Consider the following 16482-nt stretch of genomic DNA (forward strand, 5'->3'; position numbering starts at 1 on the left):
AGTTCAAAATGAGTTTTGGGATTCCTTTTACTGTTTCTTTGAAAATTTTCACTGGAATTTTTATAGGGATTGCATTGAATCTCTAGATCACTTTGGTTAGCATGGAAGTTCAACAATAGTAATTTTCGCAATCTAAGTACAAGGAACATCTGTCTGTTTGTATCTTCAATTTCCTTTAAGTTTTCAGTCTTTCACTTCCTTCGTTAAATTTATTCTTAAGTGCTTTATTTTTAAAGGAGTTATAGAGATGCAACTGGGAGTTAGCATTTAACCTAGCAGTGAAGACCCCCAAATCCTACATTGGAGTGCCTGGATTCAATTTCAAGTTCCTGATCCTGACTCCAGTTTCCCACCAATGCACACCATGGGAGGCAGCAGTGGTGGCTCAGGTAATTAGGTTCCTGCCACTTATACGGGAGACCTAAATTATATTCCTGGCTGCTGGCTCTGGGCCCATATCCAGTCATTGTGGGCATTTAGGGAGTGAACCAGTAGATGGGAGCTCTCTGATTTTATCAGTCTCTCTCTCTCTCTCTCTCTCTCTCTCTCCAGTCAAATAAAAATAATAAAATAATATTTCTTGAGGCCAGTGCTATGGTGTAGTGGGTAAAGCCACTGCCTTCAGTGCTAGCATCCCATATAGGCACCAATTCAAGTCCTGGCTGCTCCACTTCCAATCCAGCTCTCTGCTATGGCCTGGGAAAGCAATAGAAGATGGCCTAAGACCTTGAGCCCCTGCACCCACTTGGGAGACCCAGAAGAAGCTCCTGGCTTCTGGCTTTGGATCTGTGCAGTTCCAGCCATTGTGGCCAATTGGGGAGTGAACCATTGGATGGAAGACCTCTCTCTCTCTGTGTGTCTGTCTGTCTGTCTCTCTCTCTCTTTCTCTCTCTGTGTAACTCTGACTTTAAATAAATAAATAAATCTTTAAAAAAATAAAATAATATTTCTAGAAAAGATGTAAGTGATAAATAAACTGATGTTCATATGTTGATTTTGTAGCCTGTAATTCACCTGAATTCACTTATCCATTCTAACAGATTTTTTTTGGTGTAGTCTTCACGGTTTTCTTCATGTAGAATCATGTTATCAACACACAATTTCATCCTTTCTTTTTCAATTATGTTGCCCTTTATTTCCTCTTGTTGCCTAACCACTTTTCTAGTACTTCCAGGTCTATGTTGAATAGAAGTGAAAGGGGCATCCTTGTCTTGCTCCTGATCCTAGAAGAAAAGCTTTCCTATGGCCTTAGTTTTGTTGAGGAACATTCTTTCTTGAAAGGCAGAAATGCAGAAAGAGGGAGAGAGAGAAAGATCTTCTGTCCATTGGTTCACTCCCTAAATGGCTTCAATTTGGTGGACCTGGCCAGACCAAAGCCAGGAGCCCAGAACTCCATACAGGTCTCCACGTGGTAGCAGGGGCCCAAATAGTTTGGCCATCTGCTGCTGCCTTCCCAAACACATTAACAGGGAAGCGGAGCAGCTGGGACTAGAACTCGTGCTCATGTGGGATACCGCATTGTAGGCAGCAGCTTAACTCACTGCACCACAACATTCCTTCCTTACCTAGTATGTTCAGAGTTTTTTTTTTTTTTAATCATGGAAAAGTGTTGACTTTCGTCAAATGCATTTTCTGCATTTGTAGTAATGATCATATGGTTTTTGCCCTTTATTCTGTTAATTGAATTTCTTACATTTATTTGTGTATATTGAACCATCTTTGCAACCCAGGGAAATTCTCCACTTGAACATAGGAAATTCTACTTTTAACATGCTGCTGAATTTTAGTATATTGTTGAAGAAACCCTATACATCTATATTCATCAGGGATATTAGCCTATACTTTTCTTTTCTTGTAGTGTACCTGTCTGACTTTAGTATCAGGGTGATGCCGACCTTGTGAAATGAGTTTGGAAGTGTTCCCTTATCTTCAGGTTTCCTGGGAGAGTTTAAAAATTATTAATATTAGTTCTGCTTTAATGTTTGGTAAAATTCAGTTGTGTAGACATCAGGTCCTGAGTGTTGTGTTGTGTTTTGTTTTGTCCCCAGAAACTCTGTAATGTATACAAATTTCATGCATTTCATAAATACAACTTTAGGAACACAGTAATTCTTCCCACCATACCCACACTCCCACCCGCGCTTGCACCCTTCTTCCTCCTCCCTCTCCTATTCCCAATCTTATTTTTTACTAACATCTGTTTTCATCTTATACACATAAGATTAACCCAACAGTCAAGACAAAGGCTGTTCAAAATCATCTCATCTCGAAGTATCAATTTCACTTCTATAGATTACCTTTTAGATGTTCTATGAGTTACCACAAATCAGGAAGAACATATGATATTTGTCTTTTTTTGGAAATGGCTTATTTCACTAAATTTGATGTTTTCCAGTTTAATCCATTTTGTTGCAGATGACAGGATTTCATATTTTTTTATGGTCTAGCCTATGGTCTATCCTAGAGAAAGTTCCATGCACTGGTGAGAAGAACGTATATTCTGCAACTGTAGGATGAAAGTTCTGTAGATGCCTGTTAGGTCCATTTGGTCTACAGTGTCAGTTAACTCTGTTGTTTCCTTGTTGACTTTCTGTCTGGTCGTTCTGTCCATTGCTGAAAATAGGGTATTGAAGTCCCCCATTATTATTGTATTGGAGTCCCTGTCTCCCTTTAGATCCATTAACCTTTCTTCTCAGTAGCCAAGTGCCCTGTAATTAGGTGTATATACGTTTATAATAGTCATATCTTCCTGTTGAATTGATCCCTTAATCATTGCATAGTGCCCTTCTTTGTCTCTTTTAACAGTTTTTGTGCTAAAGTCTATTTTATCTGATATTAGGATGACAACACCTGCTCTTTTTTGGTTTCTGTTGGCATGGAATATCTTTTTCCATCATTGCACTTTCAGTCTGTGTGTACGTTTGTTGGTGAGATGTGTTTCTTGTAGGCAGCAAATAGATGGATTTTGTTTTTTAATCCATTCAGCCAGGTTGTATCTTTTAACTGGAGAGTTGAGGCCTTTACATTCAAGGCGACTATTGATGTTACGACTTGGCCCTGCTATTTTCCCATAAATGTTCCTGTTGTTTACTTTTAATTTTTTTTTTTTTTTGTACTTCTACTGGGGGATTTTCTGCCTTCACACTCTTTTGTAGTGATGATCGTGTTTCTGTGTGCAGCACATCCTTAAGCATCTTATGTAAGGTTGGACAAGTGGTGACAAATTCCTTCAATTTCTGTTTGTTATGGAAGGTCTTTATTTCACCTTCATTCATAAATGAGAGCTTTGCAGAGTACAGTATTCTGGGTTAAAAGATATTTTTCTCTTAAGACTTGGAATATATCTTGTCATTCTCTCCTAACCTGCAGGGTTCTGATAAGTCTAATTGAAAATCCTCTGAAAGTAATCTGGCATTTCTCTCATGCCAAAAACCCAACCACACGCTGTGTCCTCCCACACAGCCATAGTGTTTTCACATTCCCAGGACACAAGGCTCCCACAGTCATAAGCACCCAGCACCCTGTCAGTTCTCCCAGCCAGACTCAGGCATCTCCTCTTGACTAGTTGCTGGGCAGGGAGACAAAAGCTGTCTCAATTGTTACGTGTGTCCAAAATGGCGCCCCCCCAACCTCAAATAGTTACAGAACGTGGGTGCTAGGTGGTTGGGGAGTGAGAAACTTGGCCTACTTTTTTTCCTCTAGGTCGGCAAGTACACTGTTCACCATAGGGCTCCAAACTGGACTACGCCTGGCTCTTCCTGCAGCTTTATCACCAGTGGCTTGGGCTGCTGCATTCTGGTTTCACTTCACTCTCCAAAGCTGGTGCTGAGGCTCTCGGCTGCTGGTGTCCTGAGTTGTCCATGTCCACACCCTCCACGTAGGTTCACTGTATCCCTCTAATTTGCATGGAGTTTCCTCTGCAGTTTTCTTCCTAACTCTTCCCTGAGATTGCACTCTCTCCACTTTTTTTGAGCTATCTTCTCTAAACTAGAGCAATATACTCCCTCCCTATTCCACCATCTTGTGGGTTTTTTTTTTTAATTGGGGCTTTTTTGTTACTGATTCATTCTCCTTGCTCATTACTAGTCTGTTTGAGTGTAAGTGTTCATAGTAGTCCCATTATCCTTTATATCTCCGTGATATCTGTTGTAATGCTGTTTTCTTTCATCTATGATTTATTTGAGTCATCCTTCTTTATTCTTAGTCTTGGTAAGGGTTTCTTGATTTTATGTTTATTTTCCAAAAACCAACTCTCAGTGATGTTAATCCTTTGTTGTTTTTCTAGTCTCTAATTTATTTCTCCTGTGATCTTTGTTATTTCCTTTCGTCTACAAAATTTAGGTTTAGTTTTCCTCTAGTTCTTTGAGTTGTAACATCAAGTTATCTATTTGAAATGTTTTCCTTTTATTGATGTAGACATCTATTGCTATAAACATTCCTTTTGGAACTGCTTTTGCTGCATCCTGTAAGTTTTGGTGCATTTGTCTTTCCATTTTCATTTATTTCAAGATATTTTATCTTCTTTGACCCATTGGTTGTCAGGACCATACTGTTTGCTTTACACATATTTATGAATTTTTCCCAATTTATCCTGTTACTGATTTCTCATTTCATACCATTTTTGTTGGAAAAGATATTTGCTCTGATATCAGTCTTCTTAAATTTGATAAGAATTGTTATTATAGCCTAACATATGACTTCTTCTAGGGAATGTTACCATGTCCATTACCATCTTAAATATGAAATCTTCTGATTAATGAATACGGGGTATTTTCTGTTTATTTACTTTTTCTTTCATTTAAATTTAATCATCATACTTTTCTATTCTGCTGTAACAAATTTCTACAAAGTCAGTGACTCAGAATAATACTCATATATTATTTCACTCGACAGGCTATATACAGTATAGCCCAAATAGTTCCCTTATTAGGATCTTTCAAGGCCAAAATGAAGCTGCTGTCAGGATGGCATTCCTTTCTGGAGAGCCTAAAGAAGAATTTGCTTCCAATCTCATTCACATTTTGGCAAAACAATTTCTTCTTAAATTTTCTATGTGTCCCTTTCCATCATAAAGCAAACAGTAGTGGATTGAGTCCCTCTTATGCCTCAAATCTCTCTATCCTTCCACCAGCAAGAGGGCTCATGTGATTAAATTAACCCTACCCTAGAAAGCCCTTATATTCTCCCTATTTTAAGACTATTTAATCAATAACTTTAATTGTGTTTGCAGTGTCCCTTTTGCAGTGTAACATAACAGATTAACAATGTAATTCCAGGAAGTGAAGATCATGGGAGCCAGAATTCTACATATCACAATCTTATCTTGCAAACTTGCTGAACTCACTTATTAGTTCTATTAGTGTTTTAAGAGTTTCCTTAGGGTTTTCCAGATGTAAGATTATGTTGTCTGTGAATGAAGACAGTTTCACTTTTGCTTTCTAGTCTGGATGTATTATTCTTGTGCAAGTGCCCTAGCTGCAACTTCCAGTACACTGTTGAGGAAAAAAATGTGGTGAGAAGAAACATTTCTGTCTTATTCCCAATCTTAAGAGGAAGACATTTACTCTGTCTCCATCAAGTATGACAATAGTTGTAGCGTTTTCCATAGAAATCTTTTATCAAGGCCGGCGCCGCGGCTCACTAGGCTAATCCTCCACCTTGCGGTGCCAGCACACCGGGTTCTAGTCCCAGTCGGGGCGCCGGATTCTGTCCTGGTTGCCCCTCTTCCAGGCCAGCTCTCTGCTGTGGCCCAGGAGTGCAGTGGAGGATGGCCCAAGTGCTTGGGCCCTGCACACCATGGGAGACCAGGATAAGCACCTGGCCTTCGGATCAGCACGGTGCACCGGCCACAGCGCGCCGGCTGCGGCGGCCATTGGAGGGTGAACCAACGGCAAAGGAAGACCTTTCTCTGTCTCTCTCTCACTGTCCACTCTGCCTGTCAAAAAAAAAAAAAAAAGAAATCTTTTATCAAGTTGAGGAAGTTCCCATCTGCTCCTAGTTTTTTTAGTTTTGATCTTGAATTGGTATTGAATTTTGTCCAATGCTCTTTCTAAATCTATTAAGATAACATGCGGTTTTGGTCCTTTATTCTGTTAATGTTTTAAATTAGTTTATTTTTGGTACCTGGGATGGATAACACTTTATAATGATTCAGTTTGCTAGTATTGTTGAAAATTTTGTGTATATACTACTGAGGCAGATTGATATGGAGGTTTTTTGTTTGTTTGTTTGTTTGTTTGTTTGTTTGTTTTTTGACAGGCAGAGTGGACAGTGAGAGAGAGAGAGACAGAGAGAAAGGTCTTCCTTTTGCCGTTGGTTCACCCTCCAATGGCCACCGCGGCTGGCGCGCTGCGGCCTGCGCACCGCGCTGATCTGATGGCAGGAGCCAGGTACTTATCCTGGTCTCCCATGGTGTGCAGGGCCCAAGTACTTGGGCCATCCTCCACTGCACTCCCTGGCCACAGCAGAGAGCTGGCCTGGAAGAGGGGCAACCGGGACAGAATCCGGTGCCCCGACCGGGACTAGAACCCGGTGTGCCGGCACCGCAAGGCGGAGGATTAGCCTAGTGAGCCACGGCACCGGCCTGGAGGTTTCTTTTCTTTTAACATCTTTGTCTGATATCAGAGTTACAATGTCCTCACAAAATGAGTTGTGAAGTGTTCCCTCCGTCTTTAGGAAGAATTTGTGAAACATTGATATTATTTCTTAAAATATTTGGTAGAACTCATAATTAAAGCCCATTGTACCAGGTTTTCCTTTGTGGAAAGACTTTAATTACTAATTCAGTATTTTTGCTTATTATTATCTGATTTTTATCTAGAGATATTCTATCAAATATAATGACCCAGAGAAATACTGTAGCTGGTGTTGTCACTGATCTGGTCAGTGATAAATCAGCCACTTGATTCAGTTGCCATTGATTGTTAACTTACATAGTTGAGCAAGTAGAATAGTTTCTTATGTTGGTACTTTAAAAATCATTTCAGATATAGTCTGGCTTGTTAACATTTAATTTTAGAGAATAGTTTCCAAAGTTAAGAATGCCTGCCAACAGTTTTTAAAATCAGAAATTTCATAAAGCTCTTCCTTCAGTAAGAATGAGAAATGCCTTTAATGGCTTTTTATTTTTATTTTTACAAAAGCTTTGCAAACTTTTCTTACTCCCCATAAAATATATGCATTACTAATGGAAAACCTCAGCCTCCACTTACTACATTGCAGCTTCTCATATTTTTATTTTTCCTATAAATACAAGTTTCCTTACTGGCTTTTTTTTTTTAACATGTTCTTTTCAGTGGAAGTTCTGATTTATGCTGATTTGTTTTATTCAGTCTACAGACCTTGACTGGAGGTTTTATGCCAGGAGCTCTGATAGGAAAACTTTCTATCAGACTAGCTTGACATATTAGATGCTTATTTAAGAAAAAAGGGACTCTGTGAAAGCTGTGTGAAAATCTAGATTATATACAAAAATGGACTATGATTTCAAGGTAACGATGTTGTTGAGGTTTTCACAGTAGTCGAGTGAATGGCCTTTCCATGCAGAACAATTTGTGCAAAATATTTCTAATGTATATTTCATTTTGAAAATCATATACAAGAATCTAATAAGTAGATGTATAGATTGAGATCTTATTATAACTGTATAATAATCCCCAAAATGTTACTCTTCTGGCAGTTTCACTTACATTATTTTTTCCTGATTTTCTATTAGAAAAACAAGAGGAGATAATAATTAGGTCGTATAAGTAGGCAGAAAAATACAGATACATGTAGTTTAGGGCTCTTCATTTCATCTTGTAACAAATGTCTTGGTCCTTTTTCTTAGACCAGAAGATCCATTCAGAAGTTATTAGAATGGGAAAATAACAGATTATATCACAAGGTAAGAAATTTAAGCAAATAAATGCCTCATTCTTATATTCACATTATAAAATTGAAAAAAGAATAAGTATAAAATGGTAATTTTGGGGCCACAAAGGAATGGATTACAGAACTAATACTTTGTTTTTAGTATATATTCTTTACAAGGTGTTTAAGTGCTGTGTTTTGTGTCTTATACTTATTAACGAATGATTTTGAGTGATTTCAAATGTATAGATTGTAATTAGTTTAAATTGATATAAACATTCTTTAAAAAAAACTGTACTTTCTAGCTTGCTTTGCACTGGAAGTTGACTAAAAGGAAATGTGAAACTAGCAATATGATGGAGTATGTAAGTATGAAGTTCTTAATTACATTTTTTGGATTTCATCCTAAATGTAACATTTCACTGGGTTTATTATTTATCAGCTCTTCTTTCTGCCTTCTTTTTTCTGCTCAGCCTGAACTTTTGTTAGTTGGAATGTAGAGATTACCTTCCATCTTCTTTAGATGTGTAAACCCAAAGTAATTTGAAAGCTAACAATTTAGATCTTTGAAAGTTCTCAGCTAGTGTGTTCAGATGGCAACGTTGTACAACATTAATCTTTATTTTATTTTATATATTTATTTATTTGAAAGGCAAGTGACACAGAGAGAGGGAAAGACAGGCAGAGAGATCGTGTATCTGCTGGTTCACTCCCTGAATAGCCACAACAATCAGGGCTGGGCAGGCCAGAACTAGGAGTCTGGAACTCCATCCAGGTCTCCCATGTGGGTGGCAAGAACCCAAGTACTTGCATTCCTAGGTGCATTAGCGAGAAGCTGGATCATATGTGAAGTAGCTGTACCTCAAACTGATACTTCCATATAGGATGTTAGTGTTTCAAGCAGCAGCTTAAGCTATTGGGCCACCTTGTCACCCTCTTAATTTTATTTTAACATAGGCACAAACCATAGCATATTATGGTAGGGATAGCCACTGTCAAACAAAATATTTCTAAATGTCATCTTGTCAAAACTTGCATAAATACAAAATGATTTCTGAATTCTAGGTTCATATTCTTGGTTTTTTTTTCCTTAGCTGACATTTAACTTTTCATGAGGAAAGCTATTGTCCCCCCGCCCCGAAAACACTGCAGTTCTAGTCATAAAACCAACTTGTAAATTTGCATATAACCAATGTTATCAATTCAACACCAACATTCAAGAGATTATTAACTTATCCAAACTTAACTGAAATAGTGTATATTTAATACAAACATTCCATTTGCATCTCATAAATAAGGATTATTATGGCATCTCTCTATACTTTGAATAATTTGGAGGAAAACGTACAGATGACCACAAGTCTAAAATCGGTTATACTTAAACATACACAAATATATTAGATTTTTATTATCATATTTGGGCACTTTATTATTTTTCACAAACAAATTGTAAGAGGGTAATCTTCAATGTCAACTGCTTTAATGGAAAAAATATATAAAACTATTTATTCTTATCTGTATAACATAGTTTTAATCCCTTCTATTTAGCTTTTAAAAAGGCAGGTAGGAGAACGACATGATAATGTAATAGGGTTTGCTCCTCTGAATCAAAACAAATAGTTATTATAAATCAGATAAATAAAAACTCTTAGCTATAGCAAGTAGGTTTTTTTGCCACCTTAGTTTTTAAGTTGCCAGTCTAATCATAACTTGGGATATGTTCTTTATCTGTTTCATGTTTTTTACTTACTTTATTTAATGCCTGATCAAAAACTATAGTCCTGTGAAAAATTATTATAAAGTTTCTTGGTATTATGTTACATTAAATGAAAAATATTTTGTCAATATGTTCTTGTTTGTTTTATTTTACAGGTAATACTAATAGAATTCTTACCAAAATATCCCATTTTCCGACCTGACTGAGAAGTTTTATTCGGTCACTTCTGTGTTTCCTGTCATTTCCTACCCTTAGTGCCTTGTAGATGATTTTGGAATGAAGATGGTCTCCTTTGCTGTGTTCAACTTATTCTTTATAATGGTAGAATATTCTCCTTGCTTTTTTAATTTTTGTTGGTTTGAAGAAAGAAATTTGCACATCTTTTTTGTTGTTAAATGAGGCTTGTGTTTTGCACTCTCAATTTTTAAATACACACATCAACATATACATATATATATATTTGTATATATATATATATTTGCCACTAAAGATAAAACATCAGTGCTGGTGTTTTAAAAAAACAAAAACTTGTTCTCAGCATGCTGCCTTATAATTTTCATACTCACTGTTTCTAAATATGCATCATTTTTCTAGGCTACTTAATGCTCTGTAATCCCTTACTGGACACACTTAAATAGCTTTTGGTAGCTTTTAGAAATGGTTTTACTCTGCTTTTAAAGGATACGCTTTTAAAGGACATGCAATTAATAGCACTGGTTTCGTCCTGCACTTTGCTAAATTATGTTAGTGGATAAAATATATTTAAACTCCTGAAGACTTGTAAATATTGTCTCTTTGCATAATGTAAAATGTGATATGCCATGGTTTACAGAATGTAATATTACTCTTACTGTATTGCCAACAATTCTGCATAGATTTTAATAGGAATGAAGTTTGCAAGCATCCTTTTGAATGTAGAGACCGTTAACATGCCGTTTTATGGCAAAGCCATAATAAGTATGTTAAAAATTTCAGGTGTAGGGCAGGGTTGCCCTTTGTAACAAATGGATTAAAAATGAAACCAAGAACTTTATGTTTTCCATTTAATTCAATGATTCCCATTTTGCCTTCCCCCTCAATCTCCAACAGAATTTACTTAACACCTGGCACATTTCACAACCTCACTTATTCATCATTTGTTTCCCTTTATGTGTATTTCCCTCCTTTGCAAATACACACAACTATGACCTTTAAAGGAGTATTTTGAGATTTCAGATGTCTTGGGAGGTATCTAGAACTCCATAAAAGCCACTTGTAGTCCCGTTCTTAAGTTCCAATATTCTGCTTTGAGAAAGAGAATGAACTTGTTGAAAAGCTATAGATAAAGAATATCTAGTGGCTGATTCATAACTGATCAAATATTCTCAATCTGTTTTTGAGGATCTTTTTTAAACATTTGGATATTACTAGCGGAAAAGACAACTGTTATACAAATACAAAAGCATTTTAGTTTATAAATTCACCAAACATGTAGCCATTTCATTGTTGTGTGCATATTTCTCTATTTCTCCTCACCATTAAAATGAGTGAGAGCACCACACTCTTAATTCTATTAGAATTTGAAATTTAGTATAACAAAAGCTTCATATTACACTAATGCAACTGCAAATGTATGCCTGTGTGTAGGCATTATTTACAATGCACAGTGCTAAAAATAAGTGTCTAAGACTGAATAATACTCTATTTGTCATCTTACTCTTAATGCCTTCAGTAAATTTTTCGGCAAGCATTCATCCCAGTGAAGAAAACAATCATTATTCGTGCATACAAGGGCAAGCCTTTTATGCCACTTTTAAAACACATGCCTAATTTGAAATCCACAATCCTTGACCAGTAACAAAAGATACACTCTTTGGTATGTGATGATAATTATTTGCACAAACACTTTTCCACTTTCCTCTGTAGAGCTTCATTACCGCCATGCCACCCAGGGACCCCTAGTCTCTACTTTTAATATATTGTGTATGCCTGCAAATGTCATATGTCTGCCTGTCCCAAAAGAGAAGGTATATTTTTATAGACAAGGTGGAAACCTCTGAAAATCATACCAAATGTCTTGTTTTACAGCTAAGGTCAGGGAAAAATTGTATCTTTGGTATATGTTCTAGCTAATGTCATCAACTTTATGCTTTAAACTGTGACTTTTAATACTAAAATTAATTTTCAGCATAACAGAATTTCTAATTATTACTGATAGCTTTTAAGTGTCAGCCCTTAAAAATCTTATCTTTTTCTGTAACTTTAGAATTTTGTCTTATGATAGTCATATTAACTTTTTCTGCCATGTATAAATCACACTTGATTTTGCTCAAGGAACAGCAGAAAGTGGTGAATTGTTTCCATGAAACAAATACTGAGACAAGAGTAGAGTGTATCTGGCAGTGACAGACTATAATTCAAGTTACAGTAGTATTTATCATAAACAACATGCCAGCTTGTATAAACTTAATTTTAACCTACTCTTAAATTTACAATTGTGTTATTCATTATGCTTGTTGACTTATCTTCTTTGACCCACCCAGAAAACACCCAATTTTCTTTCTCTCTCTCTCTCTCTCTCTCTCTCTCTTCTGCTCTACTTTTTCAAACTATTTAATTTTGCAGGGAATTGATTAACAGTTGAATATTTTAGAGTGTTGGGTGGGGGAAAATCTTTTTAATGAAATTGGCAGCAGTGAATACTGAAACAACAGAGCACACTATAGTAATTATTTCATCTCCCATCAGACCTTTATTTTATACTCAGGATAGAACACACTTGTATTTTTCCATTGGTTTAGTAAAATATTTTTTCAAAAGGTGTTTTTAGATTGAACTAATTTTGAATTTCTTTGTTACCATAACGTTCCTTCAAGAAATCTAACCTGGTAGTTTTTAGAGAAAGATTGCATGTATTTGCCAAAATTTATAAATCTCATAAGGCTTTGAAGTTACAAGTTAAAGCTATTCTTTAAAATTAATGTTCCAATGCTTCTTATTTGGTCCAAGATTCTGGCTTAATAAATTTATCCAATTGGTCATTTTAAATCTTGCCAAAAAGCCAGTGGCATGTGAATTATTAATAACAAATATTGACAAGTGTCATTTAGAGATTTATTAACTCCATCCCAAACATGTCCTCTACTCTTTGTTCCCTCCTACCCCCTATGTTAATTTAGGAAAAAGACTGCTGTAGTTAAACTTTAGAAGTAGATGGAGAAGTGCCTTGTCTTTTTTGAACAAAGATAACACAGGATGCTGAAGGAAGAAGAATGAAGATCATTATATTAAAAATAATCTTTTTTACTAGGTATAAAAATATTTCACTAGTCTATTGTCCTTCTTTTATTTTTTATCCAAACACCTGTCTCCTTATTTTTCCCCAATAAGGTGATATATTAGTGACAAGATGCTACAGAAAAGGACTATCAGTCACATAAAAATAGTGTAATTCTAGTGTTGGTAAGCTTGTAATTTAACATGGTTCTAGAAGGACAGTAATTTTTGATGGAAGCTGTACCAAAACCCACTTTAGGTATTTAATGCACATGCTATTCATATTGTCATGACCTATAAACACTAGTGTCTGAGCAAATAATCAAACTGTATTACTATTTATCACTCTGTCATTTTAGTGAAATTTATTCTCATTTTTAAGCAATTTGAGTAAAGTTTAATAACATTTGTAAGCCTTTGAACAAATAGGGTTTTTTTTTACAAATGTATGAGAGATTTAAGAAACCATTGCATTTTTATTTTGTTTACAAATTAGCTGCCCTTAAAAAATAAAATCTTACAACTTGAACATAAAGTCCACACACACTATTTCAGTATAATTTTCTATATTGGCCTAGGATGGTATGGAAATTGTATTCAGCCAATTAATTGGAGCAGTTTCACATAATGAAAATATTTTTTGCTAATTTGATTATAAGTTCTCAAATTCATTGAAATTAGGTCCTCTTATGTATATAAGAGTCTGCTTCTTAAAAACCATCTATTTTGCAACAGTTATCAAATTGTTTGTCAAATTGTCATGAACTTTTGGGAGATTTTCCATAGAAATGAAATAGTTCTTATTAACACCTGTTCATGCCATATGTTGACTAAAAATAATTGAAAGATATATATCTGACTTTATCTTACCCCAAATTTCTCATACCTGATTCTAAGCCAGTCTTTATTTTGATGATGGCAACCTGAGAATCTGCTCCATTTTCTGTGGACTTTTTCAAATTCATTTTCCATAAGGAAATGGTGTAATATGTTAGCCCCAGACAAGTCACTTATATTGCATGTAAGTTTTTTCATCTGTAAAATTACAGGATTGAACCTAGAGATGGACAGAAAATTAGAAATCAGCTAACATTCTGTGATTCTAGGAATCCTTAGCAATTTTTACTCCATAGAACCTCAGAATGAGTATTCTCAGATCTACTCCCCTTGTTGGAAACTCTCTCAGTGCCTTGCACACAGTAGAAGTTCGATATGCCAACTGGCTGCCAGTTGGTGTTAATCTCATATAGACTGAAAGAACCTGATGCCTGCTAGACCTTTGTCCCTCCATAATGATAAGATTGAATGTAGTTTTGCTAATAACTGAGGACTGAGGTCTGTGTGCTTTGCCTATGTGGAATCTGATTATCGGGGTGAATCCAAGCAAGAATTATAGCTGTGACAACAATGGTGATATGGGAGGACCCACTTTAACATTTATGTGAAAAGCTTCATATCCTATCCAATATCTGTTTTAGTGTCTTATCAAGTTCCATACCCTCAGAAGATCTTTTGGAACAAATTGATAAAATTAAGTGGAAAGGAAAGTGAATTTAAACCCAAGTCACTTCTAGTTTAATTCTTAGCTCTGCTGCTTAATTCCTCTGTACCTCATGTCCTCATTGTTGAAGTGGGGACAAAATCTGGACCTACCTCACAGGGGAATTGAGGATTTTCTTCACATATTAATGTGCTTTGAAGTTGATTGAAAGATATACTGGATATCATAATTGTGTAATTTCTAAGTATATTTTCTTTAAATACGTGTTGTGATGTTTTCTTTCTCAGACTCTACAGAATGAGTGTTGCAGACGATCTATTTTTTCAGTGGTAAATTTTTTATTAATCCCATATTTGTTAATTATGGGTAATTATACTATGTTAATACTTGATTTAGGGAGGAAAAGCAGGTAGATGTAAACCAGTGGTTCCCAATGTGGGGCAGATGAAGATTACAATGGAGTCTATCCTTTTTCAATATTTCAAAAAATGCTAGAAACCCATAATATTTCTGCTGCATAAGCCAGCTAAGGCTTTGGATTTCCATGTATTTGTTTACATTCTTTCAATTATTAATGCTGCTTCTCAACATTGATCAGAAGCTGTGAATATCAGTATGCTTTTGATTAATAAGAAAAAGCCTATTATTACATATAGTTCAGTAAATACTTAAAATCAAGGGAAAGAGATAATGAAGAGATCTTTATGGTGAAAATGTTGGGAGCCACTTTTATAAGGTTATTTGACCCTCTCCACAGATGACTTACTTAAGTCCCTAAATACTTGTAATTAGATATTAGATTGTGTGTGTGTGTGTTCTGACTAGATTGGGCTATACCACTTCAGGTTAGAATTTGCCTTCATTTTTTTTTCTGTTTCAGGATAATATAACTGAGCTAACTTATTTAGTTATGTAATGTAACTCATACAAACACACACATATAGGATTGCAAATGTGGAAAGTGTTATGTTCTAGCATTGGACTGAATATCAATTTCTGAGTCTCTCAAAGTAGTTCTGTGTATAAACTCAACATGATGAATCAAGGCAATAATTTCTCAGATGTTCCTTTGGTTCCTGCCTATTTTATTCACCTTTATCTCAGCTTAATTTTCTTAATTTTCTGTTTTTTCAGTAAGCAAATAGTGTAAAATTATTTTAATGCCTGGACTTTGGAACAAGTTCCAAATGTTTGAAAATATGTAATCTACAAGGTAGTTTGCCATCCTTGGACTAACCACTACAAATATGAGTCTCAGCTGCAAGAACAGGACATCCGGATAGCTAGAAGCAGACATTTGCCCAGAACACCTGGTTGAAAAGCCTAGGATTTCTACTTTTTGGGAGAGGATTCCTGTTGGGACAGCTTTACCAGAAAAGAATAATAGTGGACATGTCCATCCGAACCAAGAACTTTCATGCATCTTGTATTGTTACATAGCCTGTGGAATGAATTCATTTTTCTCCCTTGAGTCCAGGAATGACTCCCCTGGAAGAACTCAACCTATATACAGCTGTGCCAAAATGAAGGATACCTGCCTCTCTGAAACTTTCACTGCTGCTTCTGTCGTTGTTCACTTGTCAGATAAAATTTTATTATCTCAGGATGCAAAATTAAAATAAAGTAAAAATCTATGTAATGAGTTGAAATGTGTGCGATTTGTTTTCTTTTTTTTTTTTTTTTTGGTGCATATTCCTTCTCCCTTCCCTATAGTTGCATCATCATAAGATAGTTACTTGATGCTTCCTTTAAAAAATTATTCATTTATTTATTTGAGAGACATGGAGAGAAAGAGCGAGAGAGAGATACTGACTCCTTCCATACACTGATTTACTTCTCAAATGCCCATAATGGCTGGAATGGGCTGTGCTGAAGCTGGGAGCTAGAAACTTAAAGCAGGTCTCCAACACAGATGGTAGGGGCCCAATTACACAATCCATCACACTGCATCCTGGGGTCCGCGTTAGCAGGAAGCTGGAGTCTGGAACTGAAGTCAAGTATGGAAGCCAGGTACCAAGATAGAAGACATATCTTAACCACTAGGTCAACTAAGTGCACTCTCAAAGGGTTCCTTTTAACACTGTATCTTCCGTATTGTCCCTTCCCACAATTAATTGCTAGTGTGTGTCTGATTCTATAAGTAATTCATGCTGATTTG

At 35.9% G+C, this 16482-nt stretch overlaps 1 protein-coding gene across 2 annotated transcripts in view; it reads left to right on the plus strand.

The window, feature by feature from the left end:
• CHIC1 (cysteine rich hydrophobic domain 1) overlaps window positions 1-15973 on the plus strand; it is an 80850-nt gene extending 64877 nt beyond the window's left edge. For both annotated transcript variants that reach the window (XM_008272813.5, XM_002720115.6), the window contains 3 exons: window positions 7829-7885; window positions 8157-8216; window positions 9724-15973. In XM_008272813.5, the coding sequence (XP_008271035.1) occupies window positions 7829-7885; window positions 8157-8216; window positions 9724-9774 (168 nt within the window). In that variant the 3' untranslated portion in view covers window positions 9775-15973. The remainder of the gene's footprint in view (window positions 1-7828; window positions 7886-8156; window positions 8217-9723) is intronic.
• Window positions 15974-16482: the final 509 nt, after the last annotated feature.

Source organism: Oryctolagus cuniculus, chromosome X, assembly GCF_051225735.1.
Source record: "Oryctolagus cuniculus isolate XC-2025 breed Fujian yellow rabbit chromosome X, ASM5122573v1, whole genome shotgun sequence".
NCBI classification, from domain to species: domain Eukaryota; kingdom Metazoa; phylum Chordata; class Mammalia; order Lagomorpha; family Leporidae; genus Oryctolagus; species Oryctolagus cuniculus.